Source organism: Myxine glutinosa, chromosome 2 (assembly GCF_964187855.1).
Source record: "Myxine glutinosa chromosome 2, kmMyxGlut1.1, whole genome shotgun sequence".
Classification (NCBI taxonomy): Eukaryota; Metazoa; Chordata; class Myxini; order Myxiniformes; family Myxinidae; genus Myxine; species Myxine glutinosa.
Genome location: NC_136262.1, coordinates 221,264,495 through 221,290,954, shown reverse-complemented (window position 1 = coordinate 221,290,954; position 26,460 = coordinate 221,264,495). Strand labels below are relative to the sequence as shown.

At 42.8% G+C, this 26,460-nt stretch overlaps 1 protein-coding gene across 1 annotated transcript in view; it reads left to right on the top strand.

The window, feature by feature from the left end:
• LOC137422161 (putative E3 ubiquitin-protein ligase HERC1) overlaps positions 1-26,460 on the top strand; it is a 443,323-nt gene that overhangs the window by 50,705 nt on the left and 366,158 nt on the right. The window contains 6 exon segments of the mRNA XM_078772274.1: positions 7,478-7,622; positions 7,812-7,983; positions 9,543-9,677; positions 9,914-10,079; positions 11,262-11,387; positions 11,745-11,939. Of these exon segments, the coding sequence (XP_078628400.1) occupies positions 7,478-7,622; positions 7,812-7,983; positions 9,543-9,677; positions 9,914-10,079; positions 11,262-11,387; positions 11,745-11,939 (939 nt within the window).

The window sequence follows — 26,460 nt, the reverse complement described above, 5'->3', positions numbered from 1 at the left end:
TTCCATGAAAGCCATAAATCATCATGCTGAAACAGAAGGCCACAAGAACAAAGTGCGATCGCAAATGCGTTCCATAACAATCAACAAATTCTACACTAAGATAATACATCTGAATAATAAGCCTGCTGTTGGCTTAATGGTTAAGGTGGTTGACTTGAGATCTTAGGGTCTTGAGTTCAACAAGCCCATGCCACGCTGTTGAATTAACACCAGGTGGGTTTACTCAGCCTGTACTCCTTCTGAGGTTAGCAAAATGAGTACCAGCTGATTGGTAATGGGGGCATTGCATCAGCGGCACAACCACACCCCCAGAAAATGATGCAGCCAAGCAGCCACAGGCTGCATATGAACCACCCCATATGAATAATCAAGTGTTAGCCTGGCTAAATTGCTGCTGACCTTTCATGGTATTGTTATGAATTTTGGGGTGAAGTGATATATAGATCAGGTAGATCTGTGTAGGTATCATGCTCCGACTGTCGTGAAGAAGAAGAAGAAGAACCATCTCGATGTACATAAGTAGAGGACCTGTGTAGCCCGGATGTCGGATTAAGTTTGTATATTTGTGGTCATACAAGGATGGCCTTGTGTTAAATAGAGTAGGGATTATGTTAATTTCCCTGTGATCTATCCTTTGTCCCTTATGGCACTACACCAATAGACACGTAGGGCAGGAAAGGTCCAACAGCACACACACTAATTAATTCCCTCCCACTTTAAAACTCACCGGAAGCCAGTTCGGAGCACTGCTGATGGAACCGCAGCCAGCTACATCACTAACTTGTATAGCAACACACAAAGCACAGGCAGGCCGGGAGCCACGCCCAGAAGGACTCGCTATTGGGCAGGAGTCGACCAACCAAATGCTAGAGTAAGGAAGGACTTGTGATTGGCCAAGGGCGGGGCAAGAAGCTTCCCGCGGATTGGTGGAGGGAAGGCTGAGAGGGAAGCAGAGGACTTATTGGCAGGGCACGCCGATGACGTCGAAGGGTGGCCTGCGGGCATTGGTGGAGAGCTGGACAATGTAGCGCTAGCCTGTGGGGGTTGGTGAAAAGGACCAATGACGTAACACCACGAGCGATAAAAGAACTCGCTAGCCGGCATTTTGTCCTCTCGTTTTGGATCCCTCCGTGTCCTGGACCACCTTCTCGTTTGGACCTCCGTCTCGTTTTGGATGCCTTAGCGGATGGTCGTGGACCGACATTTCCTTCTTGCATTGGACTCCTTCTCGTTTGGATTCCTTTTCGTTCTGGACCCCTCTTGCCCTTGACATCCCTTACGTTCTTAACCCTGGACCCTTGCTCGTTGGGCAACGACAGACGGTGGAGAGACGGTGGAGCGCTGACGATTCTCCTCCCCTGTTTCACGTGCGAGCGACGAGCGTACCCGCGAGGCTTGCCGCTGCAGCGTATGCTGGCCTAGCAGCGCGCGAACAGGGCGCGTCGGTGCCTGGTTCGCGCCAACGACCAGGCGGTCTTCCTCCCGCCAACACCAGAGCCGCGTCCGGACTGCGTGCTCGAGCTGACGATCCCTGACACACCATCCGATTGAGATAAGCCCACACACACACATGCACGGCCCTTTATTTTTATATATTCTCCCTTGTTTGTTTTAGATGTCTGTTGTGGGAGCGCTCCATTTTAGAAACATCATTTATTTAACCGGCGCGTTTCATTGTTCTCGGGTTCCGTAAAATAAACTTGTTTATTTTTGTACATTCTAAATCCGTCTTCGGTTGAGTTACTTTCCTGCAGGATTGAAGGTTGCCGCGTGGGACCGACAGGTAAAAGCTTCCCGCTTCTTCTTCTTCTTCTCTCTTCATCCCGTGCTTGTCTAGTGAAATCCGTATTTGAACTGAACGCCTTTGGAGTTAAAGCTGGCTTTGGCTATCCGTGATTTCCCCGGTATTAGCCAAGGGGGAGACGCGACAGTATTAAGCATCACCACAGCTATCTCTCCTAGGACTGTGGGAATAAGTTGTCCTGGTCCATATTTCCCGACACGAACATAGCTGCCAAAGTTGACTGTGGGAGGGCAAAGGCTGAGGCTTTAGTACAGAATGTTATGGCCCCTCATTAGCTGAAGGAAGTTTTGTGTCTGAGCCCTGTCTCACTTGCTACTGATGCATCCAACAATGAAAACGTCAAATTGTTCCTGGTTGCTGTCAGCTATTTCAGCAGCATTGTTGACTTTTATGAGGACTCTAACGAGACCTCTCAGGACATTGCAGATCATCTCCAAAGCTGCATTGAACATATTGGGCTGCACACAAATGGGATAGCATATGCCGCAGATAATGCCTTTGTCAATTTTGGCAAGCAGAGGCCAGTTTTCACACACCTGAAAAGGATGCTGTGTTCGCTGAACATGGTGCCTGTATAATGTATATTGCAGCGCACACATAATCCACAACACTGCCAAGCAGGGCAAAAAATGCTGACCTACTAAATCAAAAATCTGGTCCCTAAAAGTATTCAGCGAATTCTCCTCCAGTGCATAGAATATCAGCCAGCACAGTCTTTTTTTCAGTTCATGCAGGTGGACTACTCAGAAACACTGAGACACGTCCTGACGCACTTCCTGCCCCTCTTGAGTGCAGTCGGTAGACTGTTTCAAAGTTGGCCAGCGATCAATAGCTATTTCTTGAGCAAGGGCCAAGAAGAAGTGTCCAGGACAATATGTGATTTTCTTCCTGACCAGGTGGATGCCGTGGCCAGTGAGTGATCAATGCTTCATACTCCCAAGATATACATCTTTTTACATAACATCATGAGCCAATTTAACATGACAATCAAAGTTGTGGAGGCAACACCATACATATGTCAGTGCTATTCTCAGTAATACAACAGGTTGCTCAAAGAGCTACAGAACAGGGTAGACAATGACTTTTATGGATACAATGTCTCGCAAGCCCTGAGGAAGCTGGGCCCGGTCAAGCAGGCTACATCTCAAGGCAGATGCCCGGCAGGTGTATGTGTGCATGATGGAGTACCCTGAGAAATGGTTCGACTTTTCAGAGGTATCATTGTTCAGGCTTTGCGCTCCACTCAACCTGGACAAACTTTTGAAGCAGGACGAGCTGTCGGCCTTGACAGCTCATATTCGAATGGAGGTCGATGGAGACACGCTTTTCAACGATGTGTGCACATTAAACAATGTTTTACCTGCATTGACAAGCATGGAAAATGCAGCTTCATTACCCATCATCTCCCTCGCCGCTCCCCCTAGCGACAATAGTCCCCACGACTCCGCAATGTCTCCGATATGTGGGTGCATTTTTTTTCAAGCAAACTGAGGCTCCCAATCTGTTACGGAATGTGTAGCATGTGTTTGCTGTACGCCTGCCAGCAAATGCTATGTAAAGCACGTGTTCAGCGTCATAAAGAACCTCTGGACGGACATGAGGAACAGAAGTGGACCTCATAAAGGGCAAACTATTCGTTCACTTCAACTACAAGATGACCTGCGCTGAGTTTGCTTGGTTCTTCAAGACTGCAGAAGCTAAGGACCTTATGGCAGCAGCCAGGACAAATGCCAAATATATCCAGAAGAAATAAAACAGGTAGGCTACTGTTGACCTCAAACAATGAGAGAGTTTTTCGCTTTTTGATTTTCACTTTTTGTAATATTGTTTTCTCTTTTTGCAGTTTTAAGTGTGTGCATTTTCTAAAATTATACAAGCTTTCAATTGTTGCATTGCTGCATACAGTCACGTGAAAAAGTAAGTACACCCCATGTAAAGTTTTGACTTTTTCAACATATTTCAAGATACAGCTATTTGATCTTCATTTCAACAATATTGATAGATAAAGGTGATAGAATATAACAAATATCATGAAACATTTACATTTTGTAGTCCATTGTATAATTTAAATAAACATAAATGCAAATTTCGCATGTGGGAAAAAGTGAGTACATCCCTACATTTATCACTACTTCAAATACCTAAAATTAGAATCAAGTGCATCAGCTCAGGTGCAAATGATTAGAACATCGTTAGAGAGGATCTTGGAGGAACCTGTCTTATTTAAAGCTCAGACATTTAGTTTGGTTTGCTCTTTGTTGTTGAAGTGTGCGGCATCACCATGCCTAGATCAAAAGAGCTCTCTGAGGCCTTCAGAAAGAAGGCTATATATGCCTACGAGTCTGGGGAGGGATTTTAAATGATCTCCAAACAATTTGAAATCAATCATTCGACTGTCCGGAAGATCATCCACAAGTGGAGAAGATTCCAAACAACTGCCAACTTGTTCAGGCCAGGCCGCCCCAGCAAATTCATCCCGAGAGCAGACCGCACGATGCTGAAAGAAGTCTCGAAGAACCCCCAGAATGTCATCACGGGACCTACAGGTAGCTCTTGCCACTGTTGATGTCAAAGTGCACGAGTCTACCATTAGAAAGAGGCTGCACAAATTTGATCTACATGGGAGGTGTGCCAGGAGGAAACCTTTGCTGTCCAGAAAGAACATCAGGGCAAGACTAAAGTTTGCCAATGAACACCAATGCAAAGACCAGCACTTCTGGAACAATGTGCTCTGGACAGATGAGTCAAAGGTAGAGCTATTTGGCCACAGTACCAGAAGACATATTTGGCGAAAACCAAAGACAGCATTTGACCACAAGAACCTGATACCAACTATAAAGCATGGTGGTGGAAATATTATGGTTTCGGGCAGCTTTGCTGCATCAGGGCCTGGGCAGCTCACCATCATAGAATCCACTATGAATTCTTAATTGTACCAGAGGGTGCTTGAGGATAATGTGAGGCCATCTGTCGGAAAGTTGAAGCTCAACCGAAGGTCGACCTTGCAACATGACAATGACCCTAAACATACCAGTAAATCCACCAAGGAATGGCTGAAAAGAAAGAAATGGAGGGTTCTGGAATGGCCAAGTCAAAGCCCGGATCTAAATCCCATTGAGATGTTGTGGGGGGATTTGAAACGAGCTGTGCATGCAAGAAACCCTTCAAACATCGCACAGCTGAAAGAATTCTGCATGGAGGAGTGGGCAAAAATTTCTCCCAGTCGATGCCAGAGACTGGTAGACAGTTATAAGAAACGCCTACTTGAGGTTGTTTCTGCCAAAGGGGGCAATACCACCTATTAGAGCCAAGGGTGTACTTAGTTTTCCACATGCGAAATTTGCATTTTTGTTTATTTAAATTATGCAATGGACTACAAAATGTAAATGTTTCATGATATTTGTTATATTATATCACCTTTATCTTTCAATATTGTTGAAATGAAGATCAAATAGCTGTATGTTGAAATATGTTGAAAAAGTCAAAACTTTGCATGGGGTGTACTTACTTTTTCACGTGACTGTATATCAGCACATATTGAACACATAGACATTCGCCTTTACCCCTATGCGAACATAACCATGCCAGTTATGGCATGGTCATTACACCGATTACTTACCGATTACTCTGTTATGATTACTCCGCTTACTCCGTTATGGCACTTATGAATCATTACTCCGATTGAACAACCTTACCACAGCCCGGCACCTGAACTCGTTCTTCGCACCCCCCTCGTGTGGCAGAGCTCCGATGATCTGGAGCTAGGTGTTGTCAAGTTTGCGTTCAGAGATGGCGCTGTCCCAGCTATGATGCTGAAAACGTTATTTGTGGTGGTTGTGTCAGGATGAAGCCGCTGTGGAGAAAAATGAACGGGAGCCAAAGTTTAAAGAATGGGAAAAATTCAATGTTTTTCGAAAATGTGTGAAAAGCGGGAGGGGTAAAAGAAAGCGTGAACTCCAGGTTGTAACACGGGCAGATTGTAGCACAGGTTGTAGCACGGGCTGCGAGCAAGAAATCTCGGAAAGGGCCGAACAGCTCTCTCTGGTATTTGTATCATGTCCTTTATGAGAAAGAGACAGGAGAGACAGAAGAGAGATAGACAGATAGATATATGGATGTATCTCAGGTCCGACTCTTTTATACACTTTTTGCTTTTGGTAAACACAACCTTTCTCCTGGCTTTGGTCCTCCTGTGGCATCTCACGGAGGAGTTGTGGGGGTGAAGGTAGGGGGTCAAAGTGGCCAGCAATTTCTAGAAACTTCGTCCCTGGAACCCCGTGACACCGGCTTCCACTCTGCTGCATTTAGTATCAGCCCAAGGCCGTGTCACGTGAATGGTGGTGCAGGGATTTGCTTTAAATGAGGCGATATTTGTGAATATGTGGATGGTGGTGAGTGGCATGAGGTACAGGAGAATGTTGGGAGGGAAAGAGACAGAGAAATAAAGAGATAATGAGATATAGAGATGAAGGGAAATAGAAAGGGGGGAAGGGGGAAGGGGAAACCCCTATATTCTACATGCACAATGCATATTGACCACATGAATATGATTTACTTAATCTCTAAACAGAAAACTAAAGGAATAACACTCATTTTTACATGCCTGTGCTTTTACCTGCACAGGGGGTGCATGACGTCCGACCCCACACTCACAACCGTCACAATATCATAGGGTAAAAAAATGTATTCACAGTTGTGTTTTGTGCATTTATGGCCTATTCTTAGAGAGCATCTGCCCTTTTGGCGCTGGCTACTTCACTGTTTGTTTTTGATGTTTAGCTGTTTGAATGCCACCCCACTTTGATGTCAACAAAAAATAAGATTGAAATAAATAACACTTTTTTAAGACTCCTTGCGTTTTTCCCACAGCTAGGTAGCCTTGGCTACTAGGTGACACATAGACTAAACGATGAGAATATTCACTGTTGGCCGTGGCGTGACAGCTGAAAAAGTAGGCTGGGAGCAAACTGAAGTCATTCATATATTTAACCAACAAAATCGGAACTTGCTTCATTTTGCTTGTGTAGCAGCAAGGGGTAGTAATCGGGGACATGGGAACCCATAAAATCATTTTGCAGCAATGTTTTAATGAAAATATGAATATGGCTAAATACAAATATTTCGTGGTCTGGAAACTGGTTATTTTGTCTCTCAGAAGTCACAGAAATGCAGGATATGAACTTCCACAAAGTTAAAATTTTCTGGGGGAGAATGGAGGGGGACCCTCAGCCATAATTTTTTGGTATCTGGGGACTAAATGGGTGGGAGAGTGGGGAGGGGCCTAGGGACCCTTGTCCGGTTATGGCAAATCAGAAATATGGCAACTCAACTGACACACCATATACTTTGTGATGCCCTCAACGCCTATGTTTCCGGTGGTTTCTGCGCATGCGTGCCGAACATTCTGTGGCACAATATGTCATTTCAAAAGTACTGTATTAGCTCTTCCATGTCTTTCACATCCAAGGTTTTATCACCTGAAAGCCGTCGATAATCTTCTCAGCACTAAATAGCATTTGATGCATTCTACAAGGAAGATTGCATGATATTTTTGAAGTGTGATATCGTGGATTTTGGAGGCGGATGTTTCGTCAAAGTGAACTGAAATAAAACGAGATGTTTATTTTCTTGCTTTGGTGATGTGGATTTGATTATATCATGGATTTTCTACAGCTCTATGCATGGGGCTGTGGAGCTTGTTTGGGTTGTGGCTCATCAGAGGCCACAGCCCTGAGACCCAAATTAATTGAGGAGTTGGCCTGCATTCGAATGGTGGATATTTCTTGTGGAGACAGCCATTGCCTGGCCCTCACACATGGTAAGGTTTTATAGAAGGCCTCAATACATTATTTAATGCTGTTAGGAAGGTCCTCCAATAGGAGGAGGACCCATGTCAGAGGAGATGTTATTGCCTTTGGGTCATTTTATTTGTTTGTCTGCACATACACTTCTTATAAAGTACGTACTATTAGAATGCGAGTATGTTTAATTTGTTTTCCTTGCCCAGACAATGAAGTGTATGCTTGGGGAAATAACTCGATGGGCCAATGTGGTCAAGGCCACTCAACTAGCCCTATAACTAAACCCAAGAAAGTGATGGGGCTCGATGGAGTGGCCGTCCAACAGATTTCTGCTGGGACGTCTCATAGCCTCAGTTGGACTGCCCTGCCGACTGACAGGTATCTGGCTACCTTTTTCTCTTCCCACAGAACTCTGTTGAAAAGGTTGTAATGACATAATCTCAAGCGTTCTTTTGAGAACACATATGGACTTAAATTTAACATTCCTTGTGATAGTCTGGAAAGACATTCTCAGGGCACCTTGCGTGCGGGAAATCCTATCCACGTGGTCCATCCTCTTTGGGTAGCTTATTAGCATGAAATGTAGAATATTGAAAATATTTAGCCTCCATTTGTATATATTTGCCACTTTTATTTTTTTGCCAAAGTTTACATTGCCACTTTTTTTTCTTCAATGCAGATTTGGAGGATACATTATAGTTGCATACCAAAACGTGGCAAAAGTGTCAAAGTCGTCAAACCAAAGGGCATCAGTTCAAGGAAAAACTCAGCCACCTGACATTATTCAAATCTTATGTAACCACTTATTGTCAATGTAAATCAATCATTTTCTGGCTGTGCTCTCTTAACCTCAAAACCTTCCGCACTTTGAGAACATCAGTGAGTGAAATGGTGTTTGTTGGACATTATCTGTGATCCAAACCATGGATGCACCTTCATGAAAGAATTTATTTTTTGATACGAAATTGAGGCTCATGGGAGAGCGAGGTGCTAGATGAGAGAGGCACTTAATAAGATGCACAAATACATTACATTAACAAATTAACACCAACAGTTCACAAAGACTTTAAAACAAGGTGATTCCAGAGACAGGAGTCCTTAGCTTTTGGCGCCAACCTCTCAGAGCAAAGAAGATGGCATGTGGCCAGGAAGATACCCAGAATTGGAAACTAATGGTATATGATAACTTGGTTTTGTGAGCACTGATGAAATTGGTGTTCTCTTCTTCATTTGTATTCAGCACAAGGCTGCAGGGGAGGGTCATTGGCTGAGGGCGTGGCTGTGGCCCCAATGCTCTGTAGGCCAGGGTACAGGTGATGGTTTGGCCAGGGTACAGGTGATGGTTTGCATACTCTTCTCGAAGGAGATTAATTTTGTGTTTAAATGATACTGCAAACACTTCATTGACAAAAGATGTTTCATATTTTATCAGGCTCCATTATCTGATTGGGAAAACAAGTCGATTCTTTCATGTAGATGAAGAATGTAGACTTTCATTCATATTTAGTGAGATTACTGTGAATTAGAGATTAGTTCATATAGGAGGTGAACAAAAAGTATTCTTGACTTTTCATTTTATTTCTTGTACATGGTTCTGCATCAAACAATGCGGGCATGTCAGAGAACACTGACTCAGAGAAAAAGGATCGTATTGACTTGAGAGTTACAAAGGGCTCCACCAAATATAGCAAATGCATCGTGTGGCAAGGTTGATCAGACAATTTGTCCACATTGTGGTTATTCTAGAATTGTACAGATATTGTTTTCTCAGTGTTAAATACTTTAGAGAGAGAGAGACAGACAGACAGACAGAGTCACAGAGAGAGAGTGATCGAGAGTAATAGATATAGAGAGATAGAATATTATCCCTTACATTTTATTAACACCTGGCTTTTTACCTGTAACACTAGAGATGGTGACACACATTGTCCTTTCAGGCAGGTGGTTGCTTGGCATAGACCATTTTGTGTGGATCTTGAGGAGAGTACCTTCTGCCACATACGTTCTTTCCTGGAGCATTACTATGACCGGATCAACAGTGATACACCTCCTGCTCCCTTCCCCACGTCAAGGTTAGACCTGTCTGCTGATTTTGACTGAAGTTTCTTGTGGAAAGTGCATGGATGAAAACCAAATATCAAAACTTTGCTTCTGGCATGTTGTGTATTAAGTGGATTTTGAACTGACCACCATGTCATGGGATTAATATTTACAGCTTTAAATTGTTTTAGTTTTATGGGAAGGTGGTCATGTTCTCGTGGTAATAAACAGTCCTTGTTACTTTACTTTCGTTTTTGTCTTTATACAGAGAACATCATCATTTTGTGCTCCTTTGTCTCAAACTGCTGTCGACACATCTGTCACTCGCCATGGCTGGCGGTGTTGCCACCAGTATTCTGGGTAGCCAGGCACGTCCACTGCGTAATCTACTTTTTAGACTTATGGATTCTTCTGTGCCTGAATCGATCCAAGAGGTGGGTGCGAGTTACTGTATGTAGAAATGGCACGGGTGGGGGATGGAGGGAGGGTTCGGGGGGGGGGGGGGTGGGTGCATTCAGTTGTCCAGCTTCTTGTATGTCTGTTGTCCTTTACACCTCTGTTAGTTTGCTGACCCTTTTCCCAAATCCTCCAACCCTTCAATGAGCTTTGATACTATTTCAAAGATTAAACTTGTTGCAACAAAGCCAAGACACTGTCTGTAAAATGTAATTACCTCTTCCACTGAAGGTGGATGAAGGTTATGTTTTCACACCTGTCGGTTTGTTTGTCAGTCTGTCCTTTCTCAGTGTTAAATACTTTAGAGAGAGAGAGACAGACAGACAGACAGAGTCACAGAGAGAGAGTGATCGAGAGTAATAGATATAGAGAGATAGAATATCTCAAACACTGTCTGAAATATTATCTGAAATATTAACACTGTCTGAATAAAATATCTCAAAAAGTTTGTTGATTGATTCAGACGAAATTTTGTGGAGAGGTTGAGTAAGTAAAACAGACAAAATGATTAGATTTTTGTGAAGATCCAGATCTGGATCTGAGAATTTTTAAAGTGATTCTTCACCATTTAGTGATGGGGACAAAAACAATATGTAGCATGATATTTCAAAAAGTTGTGGATGACTTATGACAAAACTTAGTGGATGAGTTGGTAAGGTAACAAGAACAAGTCGATTATATTTTGGTTCAGGTCCTGATCCAGATCTGACCTATCAGTGGGATACAAAACGTAAATTGTTCAGCCTGGCATCGTTTTGCGCTATGCCGAGTGCCGTTCTAGTTTGAAATGTCAGAATCTTCTCCCTTTCCAACTTGATTTACTCAAGTTATTAAAAGGTATCAGGAAAAAAATATTCTCCCACAAAACACGTCTTTAATCCATATCACAGTTACTCGTACTCTGGCAGATTGTCCATGTCACATAATTAATAGTGTCTGTACCATTTGTTTCCATCGTTGTTGGTTCTCGTGATTACTCCCAACATCAAGAGACAACTTTGCCGGAAAATACTTATTGTCAGAATGAATACGACAGCAGTAAAATTTGCTTCACAATATAAGTGCGGCTGCCGCTGTTGAATCTTGGACTTCATGCACTCTTGAGTTAATTGCTCTATGTGTGTTACTGTAATAATTCGAATTATGTGTGGTCAATGCAGGCCGTGACTGAGACACTATCTGTTGGAGCCTCCATGCTTCTGCCTCCATTGAAGGAACGAATGGAGCTGCTGCATTCACTTCTACCCCAGGGCCCTGACCGCTGGGAGAGTCTTTCCAAAGGCCAGGTTTGTCTGCTGAGCTCAATACCCTCTCCCACCATCACCAACAATTAATACAAAACCATGTAAAGGCATGGTTAATATACATTTGATGTGCTTAAAGCCACCTTTGATATTTGTGGAGAAGGGCCTGAATCATATTTTGCAGGTGGAAAAGAAGGAGCGGTAAATCGAGTGATTTCTGGTTTTCCAGAGAAGCCCATAGTAATGGCCGTAATAACCAAAAAAAAACAACGAAGGACTCTTTGGCATAATGAAACTTCTAGCAAAAATATCATGCAGCGTTGGTTATTGATCTCCCATTGTGGATGGTCTTGTGGTTGTGAGATGGGAATGTTTTTATTCCGTTTTTTTACCCATCAGCGTATGCAGTTGGACATCATTTTGACAAGTTTACAGGACCACATGCATGTGGCCTCACTGCTTGGCTACAGCAGGTTGGGCGAGGATGGAGAGAGTGTGGGGATCAATCACAGTGGGCTACAAAGAACACACCCCGATACACACCTGGCTGAAGTGCTTATGAAAACCCTGTTGAGAAACATGGGCTTTTACACTGTACGTAGAAAGGACATGCATCTTGCCTCTTCTTTCCGAATAGTGCATATAATTTTGGAAAAATAGAGTTTGATATTGATCAATAGCATCCATTGCATTAATATAAGTAGTAGTTCACAGTCAACTGTTACCTAATGTAAGTTAATTTTTTTTCTGATATTCTAAGCCTCATGGAAGAGTTTGCATCCATGTTGCATGAAGGGAAAATTGTGCATAGGACTGGTGCAATTTTGCATAAGTCATAAGGAATCGCCTTTTCTGTGCCATCCTTGCATTTCAAGTAAATTTTGTCTTCCTGATGAAACCTTAGGTTATGATGTCATACGTTCTGTAAAAGTGATGATATAATTAAATGTTAAGCTAGGATAATAATGCTTGTTTTACAAACTCAAGAGTTTTGTAAATCAAGTATTATGGAATCCAGTAAATTGAATTTTTCAGGGAGAATTATCTTTCCCTTGTTTGCACAAGTTGTAATTCCAAGGCCACTGTGAGTGAAGATTGTCAACAATGTCAGTTCTGCCATCCTTGAAGTCCTTCACATATTTCCTGACGTTACTTAACTTTGACATATGCATGCATCGTCGCATAAAATGTGCAATCTAAAATTTTTGCCTACATTCACACCTTCCAACACAGGACATTCAATTGCAGCTTTCTGCCTGAATGACTCATCCTCAGTAGCCATTTTCTCTGGGAATGCTGCAGTGTGCCTCCCTGCAACGAAAAAATAAACTGAAGTGTTAAACCATCAGCTAATATATTGATGTGGAAATTACTCCTTGGGATTAACATTGCTAAGTATAGTTAAACTACAACTAGCAACGGTACCTGCCCTATGGGCGGGGCTTTAATTGGGAAGCCCAAATGAAAAGGAAAAATATCAGAAATTGAAGGCTTTAAAATTTTTTAAACGATTCATATAAACATCCGTTGAATCATATCACACGCAAATCATCAAAATCGAAACATTACATAGCACCCATTTTGAAAAAAGATTGATTTCTGCAAAACAGAAGCAGCCGCTACACGTCTTTCTCAGTCGCACGTTTATGTGTGAAGAGTGCGCGCCGAATCTGTAACACGGAAGCGGCCGCTACACCTGTTTCTCAGTCGCTTTGCACACGCTGCCATGTTACTTCGGAGCCGCACATTTATATAGGAAGAGTTCGTCAGGAGTCGATCTACTCTCTCCTGGTACGTAGAATAAACAGTATTTGTAGAATTTCAACAAAAGCCACATCACTGTTCATATCAAACACAACAACAACAACATGCATTTTAAGGCCATTTTCCCTGCTAGAGCGGGGGTTAGCCTTGCGGTCCCCATGACAATCTTCTCCATTTTGCCCTATTTTCTGCATCTCACCTTGTTAACCCCCTTGCCCGCATTTCTTCTTCCACCATCTTTAGCCAAGTCTTTCTCGGTCTTCCCCGTCCTCTACTTCCTTCTACATTCATTTCCATCACTCTTCTCAACCAGTCACTTTCATCCTTCCTCAACACATGACCAAACCATCTCAACCTGTTCCTCTTCACAGCATCAATCACAGGCTCTATTCCCATCATCTTTCGCAATTCATCATTTGTCTTCCTCTCTCTCAACGATACTCCGCACATCCGTCGAACCATTCGCATTTCCACCCTTTCCAGCCTTCGTTGCTGCTCTACGTTCATTACCCATGTCTCGCTCCCATAAATCATAACACTTCTCACACATGCAGCATACACCTTTCCCTTCAGCTTCAACGACACTCCCCTCCTCATCAGCACACCACTCAGTTCCCGAAACTTCTTCCATGCACATCTCACTCTAGCAACCGTTGCCGAGTCTGATCCACCTTCTCCATTCAGCATGTCTCCGAGGTAGCAAAATGTTTTCACACCTTCCAGCTTCATGCCGTCTCCAAGATCCAACTCAACATTTCCTCCATCTGCAGCTCCCTCTGTGCACACCTTACATTGAATGTAGCTGCCACACTGGTTAATGGCCCTCTCAGACCACTACATTTTTGATGAACCCACTCAGTGCATATTGTACATTGAATGGAGTTCACTCTGACACCCTTCCTGCACACAGCACATGGCCATTTCCCAGTTCTTTCCACCTCACCACATGCTTTACCACTTGCCATCACTTTCGTCTTTCCTATATTCACCTTCAGACCTTATGTCTTCATACATTCCTTCCACTTGTTCATCTTTTCCTTCAGTCCATCCATACTTTCCGCAATCAACACCAGATCATCTGCATACAACAACTCCCACGGTAAACCCTCCTTTACGGTCTGAGCCAGCACCTCCATCACAGCTACAAATAGTAGTGGACTTAGTACCGACCCCTGATGCACTCCCACCTTCACCTCAAACTCACCACTGTTCCCGTCCTTCGTCCTTACAGCTGTGTGCGCTCTTTTGTACATTGCCATCACAACTCTGATCAACCATTCCTCCACTTCTAACTTCCTCAATGCCCATGTCAATACTTCACGTGGAACCCTATCGAATGCTTTCTCCAGATCAACAAACCCAAGAAACAACTTCTTCCTCTTCTCCATGTACTTCTCCTGCAACTGCCTCACAATAAAGAGCGCGTCTGTCGTTCCTCTTCCTGGCATAAATCCAAACTGCATTTCGTCGATCTTCACCTTCTTCCTTATCCTCCTCTCCAACACCCTTTCCAATACCTTCATTCCATGCTCCAATAACTTTATCGCTCGGTACGAGCCACACTCCAGAGGGTCACCTTTCCCCTTGTATAGAGGGACGAGGGTACTCAGTTCCCAATCCACTGGAATGCGACCTTCTTTCACCACCAGATTACAGATCTCTGCCATTCTCTTCACACCCCAACTTCCTGCTGCCTTCAACATATCTCCCACAACTCCCGTCGTCCCTCCCGCTTTTCTACTCTTCATTGCTTTTATCGCTTCCTCATATCGGTAAATCATATCGGTAAATATTATTCCATAGTGTTTGGAAAAACTGGAAAATTGGAAAATTTTAAAACTTGGAAAAATTGGAAAAACAATATAGCCTTTTTTACTCCCAGGGGTCCCAGGAATACACACCCAAAATATCGTTGCGATCGGTTGAGCCGTTTTTGCAGTACCTTCGAATGGACAGACAGACATTTGGTGAATTATAGTAAGATACACATCTTGAAATCGGACCCTCTTCGTGCTTCTTCTTATATTGATTTGCCAAAAGAGATAGAGCTTAAAAGGGCTGTTGTTAATATTAAAAACTATGATAATAAATGTTTTCTATACTCTGTTCTTGCTCACCTTCACCCACAGAAACTTAATCCTAACAGGGTAGGTCATTATTTACCATATATTAATGAACTTAATGTTAAAGATTGGAACTTTCCAATGTCATTGACAGATATTCCAAAATTTGAGAAAAAATAATAATCTATCTGTTAATGTGTATGGATTAACAGATACAAACAAAGTTCAGATATAAAAATGTCAAATAACTATAAAAATGATGAAATACACATTGACCTTCTGTGTTATAGTTCGGGAGAAAATTCACATTATGCTTACATCAAAATTTTATGAAGATTAACCACTTCACAAGTAGTCAATAGAAAATGTAAAACATATCCCTGAAAGCGATGTCTCAACTTCTTTCATACGAAAGATCGATTAAACTAGTTGTTCTTAACCTTTTTGGCCCCACGACCCCATCAGACATTCTTGGTCAGTACCGTGATCCCTGAAATTCTTTTAAATTAAATTTATTAAAACATATCTTAAAACATGTGTCAATGGTTCATAGCAAGCCTGATTTATTAAAACATGTCTGCCAATACTCAGTCAATGGGATGGCTGAAATTGCTTCGCAGCCATCAGGCGATCAAAACGAGGACGAATGCTCGACAGACAGCACCTCATGTCAGCGTCGATCATAAGCCTATTGCGTTCCTTCGTTTTCAGAGTTACCCTGGTTGAGAATCCAGCCTCACAGCGATAGGTTGAGGGGGACTGGACCAATAGGGTCAGGGCCCTATTCGAAAGAACAGGACAGTCCTTCACTTTCAGCCAAAACGTGGCGAGCTCTTGTTCCATGAAGTCACTCTTGAGCTGCGCATCTTCACGAATTCGGTAAAATTCAACCTTCCCAGCCACGTCAGTATCGCTGATGGCACCGTCTTCAACGGAAAAGGGTCGGATGATCCACTCATCACGAGAGCAGTTGACCAGTCCCGGGGAAATAACGTTTGCTGGCTTCACTAATTGCCAGAAGGTGGGTTGAGATCTCCTCGTGGAAGTGGCATTCAGCATCTGGCATAGCATCCAGGAGAGTCGTCATCTCAGGGAAGATAGTCGTGTCACCGTCCTGGACTCTTCTCTGGTAAAGGTGAATCTTCCTCCTGACCACTGCCACTTTGTCACAAGCCGTGTGTAGCATTGGGAGGTTTCCTTGAAGTGACAGGTTCAAGGAATTCACCTCGGCAAAGAAGTCAGCCAAGTAAGCAACCTTCATCACGAACAGTGCATCCTGCATCTTTAAATTAAGCTGATTCTCCTTCTCGATACACCCTCTCTCCAAGAACAGCACTATTTCCTCTCGAAGTTGAATCACACGATTGAGAACTTTACCACGCGAAACCCAGCGCACCTCTGTGTGGAATATCAGAACAGTGAAATCGGCGCCCATTTCTTCACACATCGCTTTGAAGATTCCTGAGTTTGTTGCGCTCCCTCGGATGTGGTTCACAATCTTCACCACATCTGAAAGCACTTCCCGAAGACCAGAAGGGAGAGTCTTCATCGCTAAAGCATGGCGATGTATCATGCAGTGGGTGAAGGAGGCATGGGGAGCGACATCCTTCACGAAGGCTTTGAAGCCGGATCTGTATCCGACCATGGAAGATGCTCCATCTGTACACACCCCAACAATTCGTTCCCAGCCAAGCTCATGTTTGATGAGGAAGGCTTCCAGCATTCTGAACACATCTTCTCCCCGAGTGGTAGTGGCCAATGGCTCCGAGAACAGGTACTCCTCCTTCATGGCTTCTCTGTCGAGGTAACGAACGTAGACTAGCAGTTGGGAACATGAGGCGACATCTGTTGACTCGTCCAGTTGCAGTGAATATACTGGACTGCTCTTCACAGCGCTCACTACTTGCAGCAGAATATCATTACTCATATCCGAGATTCGACTTTTGACTGTGTCATTCGAAAGGGAAATCTGCATGAACTTGTTTGACTGCTGTTCCCCCAGCACCAACTTCGCTGCTTCAAGAAGGCATGGCTTGATAAGCTCTTCACCGATGGTGTGAGGTTTCTTAGTCTGTGCGATTCGAGAAGTAATCCGGTATGAGGCCTCCAGCGCTGCTTCATTTTGACGAGCTCAGTGACCCGTCTAATCGATGCGGGAACCCTTGAGTGCGGCTTCTTTTCATTTGAAATAGTCCACGCCCTTCCCCGCCAGGTCGCGGTGACAAGACTCCAAATGGATCTTCATTTTGCTGGACTTCATGCTCTCGTGGCTCAAAACCTTGGCACAGATAACACATTGCGGCTTGACCACGGATTTTTGAACAATGCTTGTGAAGCCGAACTTGAGAAATGCTTCACCATACGTGCGCTTCTTGGCAGACATGTTTCACAACCTGTGAAGCAAAACAAGACATGAGAAAGGTGATGAGAATGTGACGGAATGCACGAACAAAAGGCAAAATCGCAGTGAAATTATAGTGAAGATGGGTAAATGTAAGGCCTACTCTACTCACAGTTTGGCCATGCACGAACGCTAACACACCGCAGTTGACAAGCATGAGCCTCGATCACGCATGATCCAGGCCACACACAGTTTGTGTGCGTATACGTACGCGTTTATGCGAACAAAATACTGTGTGTGGTACTGTGGTATGTACCTTTATTAGGTTCCTAAAAATTGGCTCAACAAATTGATATGTTATTTATGACCCCTTCATGACCCCTGGAAAACCCCAAACGACCCCCATGGGGGTCTCGCCCCTCAGGTTAAGAACCGCTGGATTAAATCAACATTCAAAATATTGTAGTAATCATAAATAAACCGTAATTAATATGCCAAATGTAGGTTCAAACATATCATTCAAAGATTTCAACAAATCTATAAAGCATCCATTTGTGATATATGCCGATTTTGAAAGTATCCTTGAAAAGATAGATACTGCTTCTCCAAATCCAGTTCAATCATACACAAATAAATATCAAACAAGTACAGATACATTCAAAGTACACCGCTCCCATGCCAAATAATTCAATATACTACAGCGCGGCATTGCCGGGGCGCCTCAGGCGCCCGGCAATACCGCAGTGCAGCTCATAGAGACTGCGTTGGGAGGGAGAGGTGTACAATAATTGATTGATTCATTGTATAATTAAAATCAATAAAATATTATCACAAAATATTTTCTTAATCAATTGGCTAATAGCATAACTAAACCACCAGTGCTTCATCCGAAGATGTATCTTTTAGAACTTTAATTACATGTCATTAATAAAAATTTTTTTTGGGATTAATCAATAAATAATTAATCGATTAAATGATTAATCAATAAATCAAAAATATCCTTGATAGCCACATCACTTGGTCACTGTCATGTCCAAATATTAGCTTCCTAGCTCAAAAGGTGCCTGAGATAGTGGCCAAATGAGAAAGAAAATAAATAAATGATTAATAATGAAAATAAATAAATAATAATCATTAAAAAATTAAATTATTAATCAATTCGGTCATAGAACACATAAACCACCACCATTTCATCAGAATCTGGAACTAAAAAAAAAAAACATTTCCTCATTAATCGAATAATTTAATAATTAATCGATTAATTGATTAATTGATTAATTAATAAATCAAAAATAGCCTTTGCAGCCAAATTACCTGGTCATTGGCATGTCCAAATATCAGCTTCCTAACTCAAAAGGTGCTTGAGTTAATGGTCAGAAGAGAAAGAAAATTTAATTAATTGAAATAAGTACTTAATTAATCGCTAATAATTAAATAACTCCTCAATTAATTGATTAATCAAAAAACAAAAAATAGTGTTTTTGAGAAAGGACCTGCTCACTATTGTGCCGAAATTTCAGCTTCCTAGCTCAAAGGATTGCTGAGATATCGCCCGGACAAACAAGAAAGACAGAAAGAAAGAAAGAAAGCAAGAAAACAAACAACCAGAGTGAAAACTGAGTACTCCCTTTCAGCGTGCGTCACTGCCGAGCCCCCTTTGGTGCCCGGCAATGACGTTTTGCAGTGGCTGGAGATGGTATAGGAAAGGAGCGGTGTACAAAAAACATACTCCTTGTGGTTTCTGTTATGATATCAAATTATCTGTTGGTGATGAATAAAGGTAAGAGACCATTGTAATCTCACTGGTAAATATATAGGTCCGGCTCATCAAAGTTGTAATCTCAATTTTAAACTTCCCTCTTTCATTCTAGTCTTTCTTCACAACAATGCACACACACTATGACACACATCTATTTATAAATGAATTGAGTAAAACGCCCAGAGACATTTCAGCCATTCCGAACACAAACCAGAAACAAGTACACATACATTCAAAGTACACCGCCCCCATGCCAAATAATTAAATATCCTACAGCACGGCATTGCCGGGTCGCCTCAGGCGCCCGGCAATACGGCAATGCAGCTCATAGAGATTGCATTGGGAGGGAGAGGTGTACAATAATGATTGATTGATTAATTGTACAATTAAAATCAATAAAAGATTATCACAAAATATTTTCTTAATCAATTGGCTAATAGCATAACAAAACTACTCGTGCTTCATCCGAAGATGTATCTTTTAGAAATTTAATTCAATAAGTCATTAATAAAAAATCAAATAATTAATTGATTAATCAATAAATAATTAATCGATTGAATGATTAATCAATAAATCAAAAATATCCTTGATAGCCACATCACTTGGTCACTGTTATGTCTAAATATTAGCTTCCTAGCTCAAAAGATGCCTGAGATATTGGCCAAATGAGAAAGAAAATAAATAAATGATTAATACAACAACAACAACAACATGCATTTTAAGGCCATTTTCCCTGCTAGAGCGGGGGTTAGCCTTGCGGTCCCCATGACAATCTTCTCCATCTTGCCCTATTTTCTGCATCTCCCCTTGTTAACCCCCTTGCCCGCATTTCTTCTTCCACCATCTTCAGCCAAGTCTTTCTCGGTCTTCGCCGTCCTCTACTTCCTTCTACATTCATTTCCATCACTCTTCTCAACCAGTCACTTTCATCCTTCCTCAACACATGACCAAACCATCTCAACCTGTTCCTCTTCACAACATCAATCACAGGCTCTATTCCCATCATTTTTCGCAATTCATCATTTGTCTTACTCTCTCTCAACGATACTCCGCACATCCATCGAACCATTCGCATTTCCACCCTTTCCAACCTTCGTTGCTGCTCTACGTTCATTACCCATGTCTCGCTCCCATAAATCATAACACTTCTCACACATGCAGCATACACCTTTCCCTTCAGCTTCAACGACACTCCCCTCCTTATCAGCACGCCACTCAGTTCCGGAAACCTCTTCCATGCACATCTCACTCCAGCAACCGTTGCCGAGTCTGATCCACCTTCTCCATTCAGCATGTCTCCGAGGTAGCAAAATGTTTTCACACCTTCCAGCTTCACGCCGTCTCCAAGATCCAACTCAACATTTCCTTCATCTGCAGCTCCCTCTGTGCACACCTTACATTTGAATGTAGCTGCCATACTGGTTAATGACCCTCTCAGACCACTACATTTTTGATGAACCCACTCAGCGCACATTGCACATTGAATGGAGTTCACTCTGACACCCTTCCTGCACACAGCACAGGGCCACTTCCCAGTTCTTTCCACCTCACCACATGCTTTACCACTTGCCATCACCTTCGTCTTTCCGATATTCACCTTCAGACCTTTTGTCTCCATACATTCCTTCCACTTGTTCATCTTTTCCTTCAGTCCATCCATACTTTCCGCAATCAACACCAGATCATCTGCATACAACAACTCCCACGGTAAACCCTCCTTTACGTTCTGAGCCAGCACCTCCATCACAGCTACAAATAGTAGTGGACTTAGTACCGACCCCTGATGCACTCCCACCTTCACCTCAAACTCACCACTGTTCCCGTCCTTCGTCCTTACAGCTGTGCGTGCTCTTTTGTACATTGCCATCACTACTCTGATCAACCATTCCTCCACTCGGAACTTCCTCATTGCCCATGTCAATACTTTGCGTGGAACCCTATCGGATGCTTTCTCCAGATCAACAAACCCAAGAAACAACTTCCTCCTCTTCTGCATGTACTTCTCCTGCAACTGCCTCACAATAAAAAGTGCGTCTGTCATTCCTCTTCCTGGCATAAATCCAAACTGCATTTCGTTGATCTTCACTTTCTTCCTTATCCTCCTCTCCATCACCCTTTCCAATACCTTCATTCCATGCTCCAATAACTTTATCGCTCGGTACGAGCCACACTCTAGAGGGTCACCTTTCCCCTTGTATAGAGGGACGAGGGTACTCAGTTCCCAATCCACTGGAATGCGGCCTTCTTTCACCGCCAGATTACAGATCTCTGTCATTCTCTTCACACCCCAACTTCCTGCTGCCTTCAACATATCTCCCACAACTCCCGTCGGCCCTCCCGCTTTTCTACTCTTCATTGCTTTTATCGCTTCCTCAACTTCCTTCTCAGTTATCTTCTCTGCCGGTCCTAAAACTAGGGTACTCTCTATGTTGCCATCCCATTCATTCTCTGTATTCAACAGCATTTCCATATATCTTTTCCATCTTCCTTTAATTCCATCTGGGTCCACAACGATTTGTCCCACTTCATATTTCAAGCAACTCACCCCCATCACATCACACCTCTCTTTCGCTATCTGCTTTGCAATCCTGAATACTGCTCTCTGACCCTCTTCCGAATCCAAGCGTTCTCCAAACATTTTCCTCCATGCCTCCTGCGCCTTTGCTACCTCTTTCTTTGCAGCCTTCTTGGCTGCCTTATAACTTTCATGCGCTGCTGTTTATGCTCCCGTACCCTTCGCCTTCTGCCACTCCTTGAACTTCTTCCTCTTCTCATCAATCCTCTTTCCAAATTCATCATCCCACCACCATGTTTCTGAGTGCCTCGGTGGTCCTTTTGTCCATCCACATACCTCACCAACGGCTCCCAACAGACTAGCTTTCATTGACATCCAACCACTTTCAAGCTCAACCACATAATCCTCTACCCTACTCAGCCTCTCTTTTAATGCCTACCTTACTGTCACCTCTTTCATCCTCCACACCTTCATTCTCGGTTGGTACTTCACCCGCCGAGCTGTCCTTGCACCTTTCACCCTTATATCGCATACAACCAAGTGGTGCTGTGAAACAGCCTCCTCCCCCGGGATCACCTTTGTGTCCTGGAGGTGCCCCCTATCTCGCCTACACACCATCAGGTCGTCAATGGTTGTCGTCGATCCACCTGACGTGTATGTAAGAAGCTTATTATCCTCTTTCTGGAATTGAGTATTACAAATCAACAAATCAGCTCCATCAGCAAACTCCAAAATCCTTTCACCTTCTCCATTTCTCACACCATATCTGTAACCCCCATGAACTCCCTCAAAACCATCCATACTCCTTCCCACATGTCCATTTAGGTCTCCTCCTACCACAACAACTTTCTCATCTTTCACGTTTTCCATCAGCTTCTCTATCGCACACCAGAACTTGTCCTTCTCTTCATCGCTCCGACCAACCTGCGGAGCATATCCCGAGATGACGTTCACCAAGAGCTTTCCAATCATCATTTTCACCATCATCAACCTATCACTCACTCTAGTCACACTCACCACACTGTCTACAAACTCCTCAGAAAACAGGACACCAACACCATTCAGGCCCTCCAGGCACCCTTGCCACACAAACTTGTATTTCTGTCCCTGCCTACCCTTCACCATTCTCACACCACTTCCCTTCCATCTCGTCTCTTGCACACAACATATGTCCACTCTTCTTCTGACCAATACTTCCACCACTTCTCTTGATCTCCCTGTCATTGTCCCTACATTCCATGTCCCAAACCTCAGAAACCGATCTCCACTTCGGGCTGTGCCCTGCCCATATGTAGTTGTCATTGTCATGGTTCTCTTTTTGAGGCAATGCTTTTATGGCCGGATGCCCTTCCTGACGCCAACCCTCTTAGTCGTCTCTTACGACACGCAGGGATACGGTGTACCTATTCTAATCCAGGGTACACACTGGGGTCTATAGCGATCCAGGTCGGACTTGGATCAAGGTTCTATAGGACGGCCTCAGTGATGCGCCGACGTAGTGAATCTGCCGCCGAGAAGCAATAACTTGAGATGGTTATTGATCACGTGGTTCGCTTTTGCCTTGACCTGTGACTGGAGGGTTCGTGATCAAGTGCCCCGTGTGCGGTGTATAGCACTGGTACCTCGCTATTATTATATTTTCATAAATGGGACACTGAAAAACAGGGAAAACAAATAAATAATATTCATTAAAAAATTAAATTATTAATCAATTCGGTCATGGAACACATAAACCACCACCATTTCATCAGAATCTGTAACTTAAAAAAAAAAAAACATTTTTAGTCATTAATCGAATAATTAAATAATTAATCGATTAATTGATTAATTGATTAATTAATAAATCAAAAATAGCCTTTGCAGCCAAATCACCTGGTCATTGGCATGTCCAAATATCAGCTTCCTAACTCAAAAGGTGCCTGAGACAATGGTCAGAAGAGAAAGGAAATGTATAAGTACTTAATTAATCGCTAATAATTACATAACTCCTCAATTAATTGATTAATCAAAAAACAAAAAAGACTGTTTTTGACAAAGGATTTGCTCACTAAAAAAAAAAAAAAACACCTTTAGAGGCCATTTTCCCCCGCAAGCGGGGGTTGGCCTTTTTCGGGAACTGTGGTTGTTGTTGTTTTTCGGTCCCCTTTTTGAAGCAATGTTTTACGGCCGGATGCCCTTCCTGACGCCAACCCTTTTTGCCGCCTTTAACGACAAGCAGGGAATTACCAGTGAACTGGTACTCAAATAGCCGACCTCGGAAGGATGACAGGCTGAGTCAACCCCCCTGGCGTTAATTCAGCGATTGACCGGGATTCGAACCCAGGATCCTAGGATCCTAAGCTGGCACCCTAGCCGCTAGCCCAACACCAGGGATTGCTCACTATTGTGCCGAAATTTCAGCTTCCTAGCTCAAAGGATGGCTGAGATATTGCCCGGACAAACAAACAAACAAGAAAGCAAGAAAACAAACAACCAGAGTGAAAACTGAGTACTCCCTTTCAGCATGCGTCATTGCCGAGCCCCCTTCGGTGCCCGGCAATGATGTTATACAGCACCTGGGAATGGCATATGAAAGGTGCGGTGTGCAATACATCTCATTCACAAAAACAATTCATACATCTCCCATAACTCACATTCGATTTCTTGATGCATTCAAATTTATGTCAAGTCCTTTGTCTAATTTAGCATCAAATATTAAGAAGTTTCCTCATCTTAAATCACATTTCTAAAATCAAGAACAGATTAAACTTATCACAAAAGGGAATATATCCTTATGACTATGTGGATTCATTTGATAGGTTTAATGAAACACGGCTTCCTTCTAAAGAGAGCTTTTATAATAGATTGAATAAAACAGATATAAGTGAAACAGATTATACACAAGCACAAAGTGTTTGGAAAAAGTTTAATACTAAGAACCTTGGAGAATACCACGATTTGTATCTTAAGACTGATGTTCTTTTGTTAGCTGATGTACAGCAACGTGAAAAAGTAAGTACACCCCATGTAAAGTTTTGACTTTTTCAACATATTTCAACATACAGCTATTTGATCTTCATTTCAACAATATTGATAGATAAAGGTGATATAATATAACAAATATCATGAAACATTTACATTTTGTAGTCCATTGTATAATTTAAATAAACATAAATGCAAATTTCGCATGTGGAAAAAGTAAGTACGTAAATCACTTTAATCACTACTTCAAATACCTAAAATTAGAATCATGTGCACCAGCTCAGGTGCAAATGATTAGAACATTGTCAGAGAGGATCTTGGAGGAACCTGTCTTATTTAAACCTCAGACATTTAGTTTGGTTTGCTCTTTGTCGTTGAAGTGTGCGGCGTCATCATGCCTAGATCAAAATAGCTCTCTGAGGCCTTCAGAAGGAAGGCTATAGATGCCTAGGAGTCTGGGAAGGGATTTAAAAAGATCTCCAAACAATTTGAAATAAATCATTCGACTGTTCGGAAGATCATCAACAAGTGGAGAAGATTCCAAACAACTGCCAACTTGTTCAGGCCAGGCCGCCCCAGCAAGTTCAGCCCGAGAGCAGACCGCAAGATGCTGAAAGAAGTCTCTAAGAACCCCAGAATGTCATCACGGGACCTACAGGTAGCTCTTGCCACCGTTGATGTCAAAGTGCATGAGTCCACCATTAGAAAGAGGCTGCACAAATTTGATCGACATGGGAGGTGTGCCAGGAGGATACCTTTGCTCTCCAGAAAGAACATCAGGGCAAGACTAAAGATTGCCAATGAACACCGAGGCAAAGACCAGCACTTCTGGAACAATGTGCTCTGGACAGATGAGTCAAAGGTAGAGCTATTTGGCCACAGTACCAGAAGACATGTTTGGCGAAAACCAAAGACAGCATTTGACCACAAGAACCTGATACCAACTGTAAAGCATGGTGGTGGAAATATTATGGTTTGGGACAGCTTTGCTGCATCAGGGCCTGGGCAGCTCACCATCATGGAATCCACTATTAATTCTTCATTGTACCAGAGGGTGTTTGAGGATAATGTGAGGCCATCTGTCGTAGAAGTTGAAGCTCAACCGAAGGTCGACCTTGCAACATGACAATGACCCTAAACATACCAGTAAATCCACCAAGGGATGGCTGAAAAGAAAGAAATGGAGGGTTCTGGAATGGCCAAGTCAAAACCCGGATCTAAATCACATTGAGATGTTGTGGGGGGATTTGAAACGAGCTATGCATGCAAGAAACCCCTTAAACATCGCACAGCTGAAAGAATTCTGCATGGAGGAGTGGGCAAAAATTTCTCCCAGTCGATGTCCGAGACTGGTAGACAGTTATAAGAAACGCCTACTTGAGGTTGTTTCTGCCAAAGGGGGCAATACCACCTATTCGAGCCAAGGGTGTGCTTACTTTTTCCACATGCGAAATTTGCATTTATGTTTATTTAAATTATACAATGGACTACAAAATGTAAATGTTTCGTGATATTTGTTATATTATATCACCTTTATCTATCAATATTGTTGAAATGAAGATCAAATATCTGTATGTTGAAATATGTTGAAAAAGTCAAAACTTTACATGGGGTATACTTGCTTTTTCACGTGACTGTATTTGAAACTTTTAGAACAGTCTGTCATAATAAACATTCTTATTGTTTGGACCCTGCTCGTTATTATACCGCAT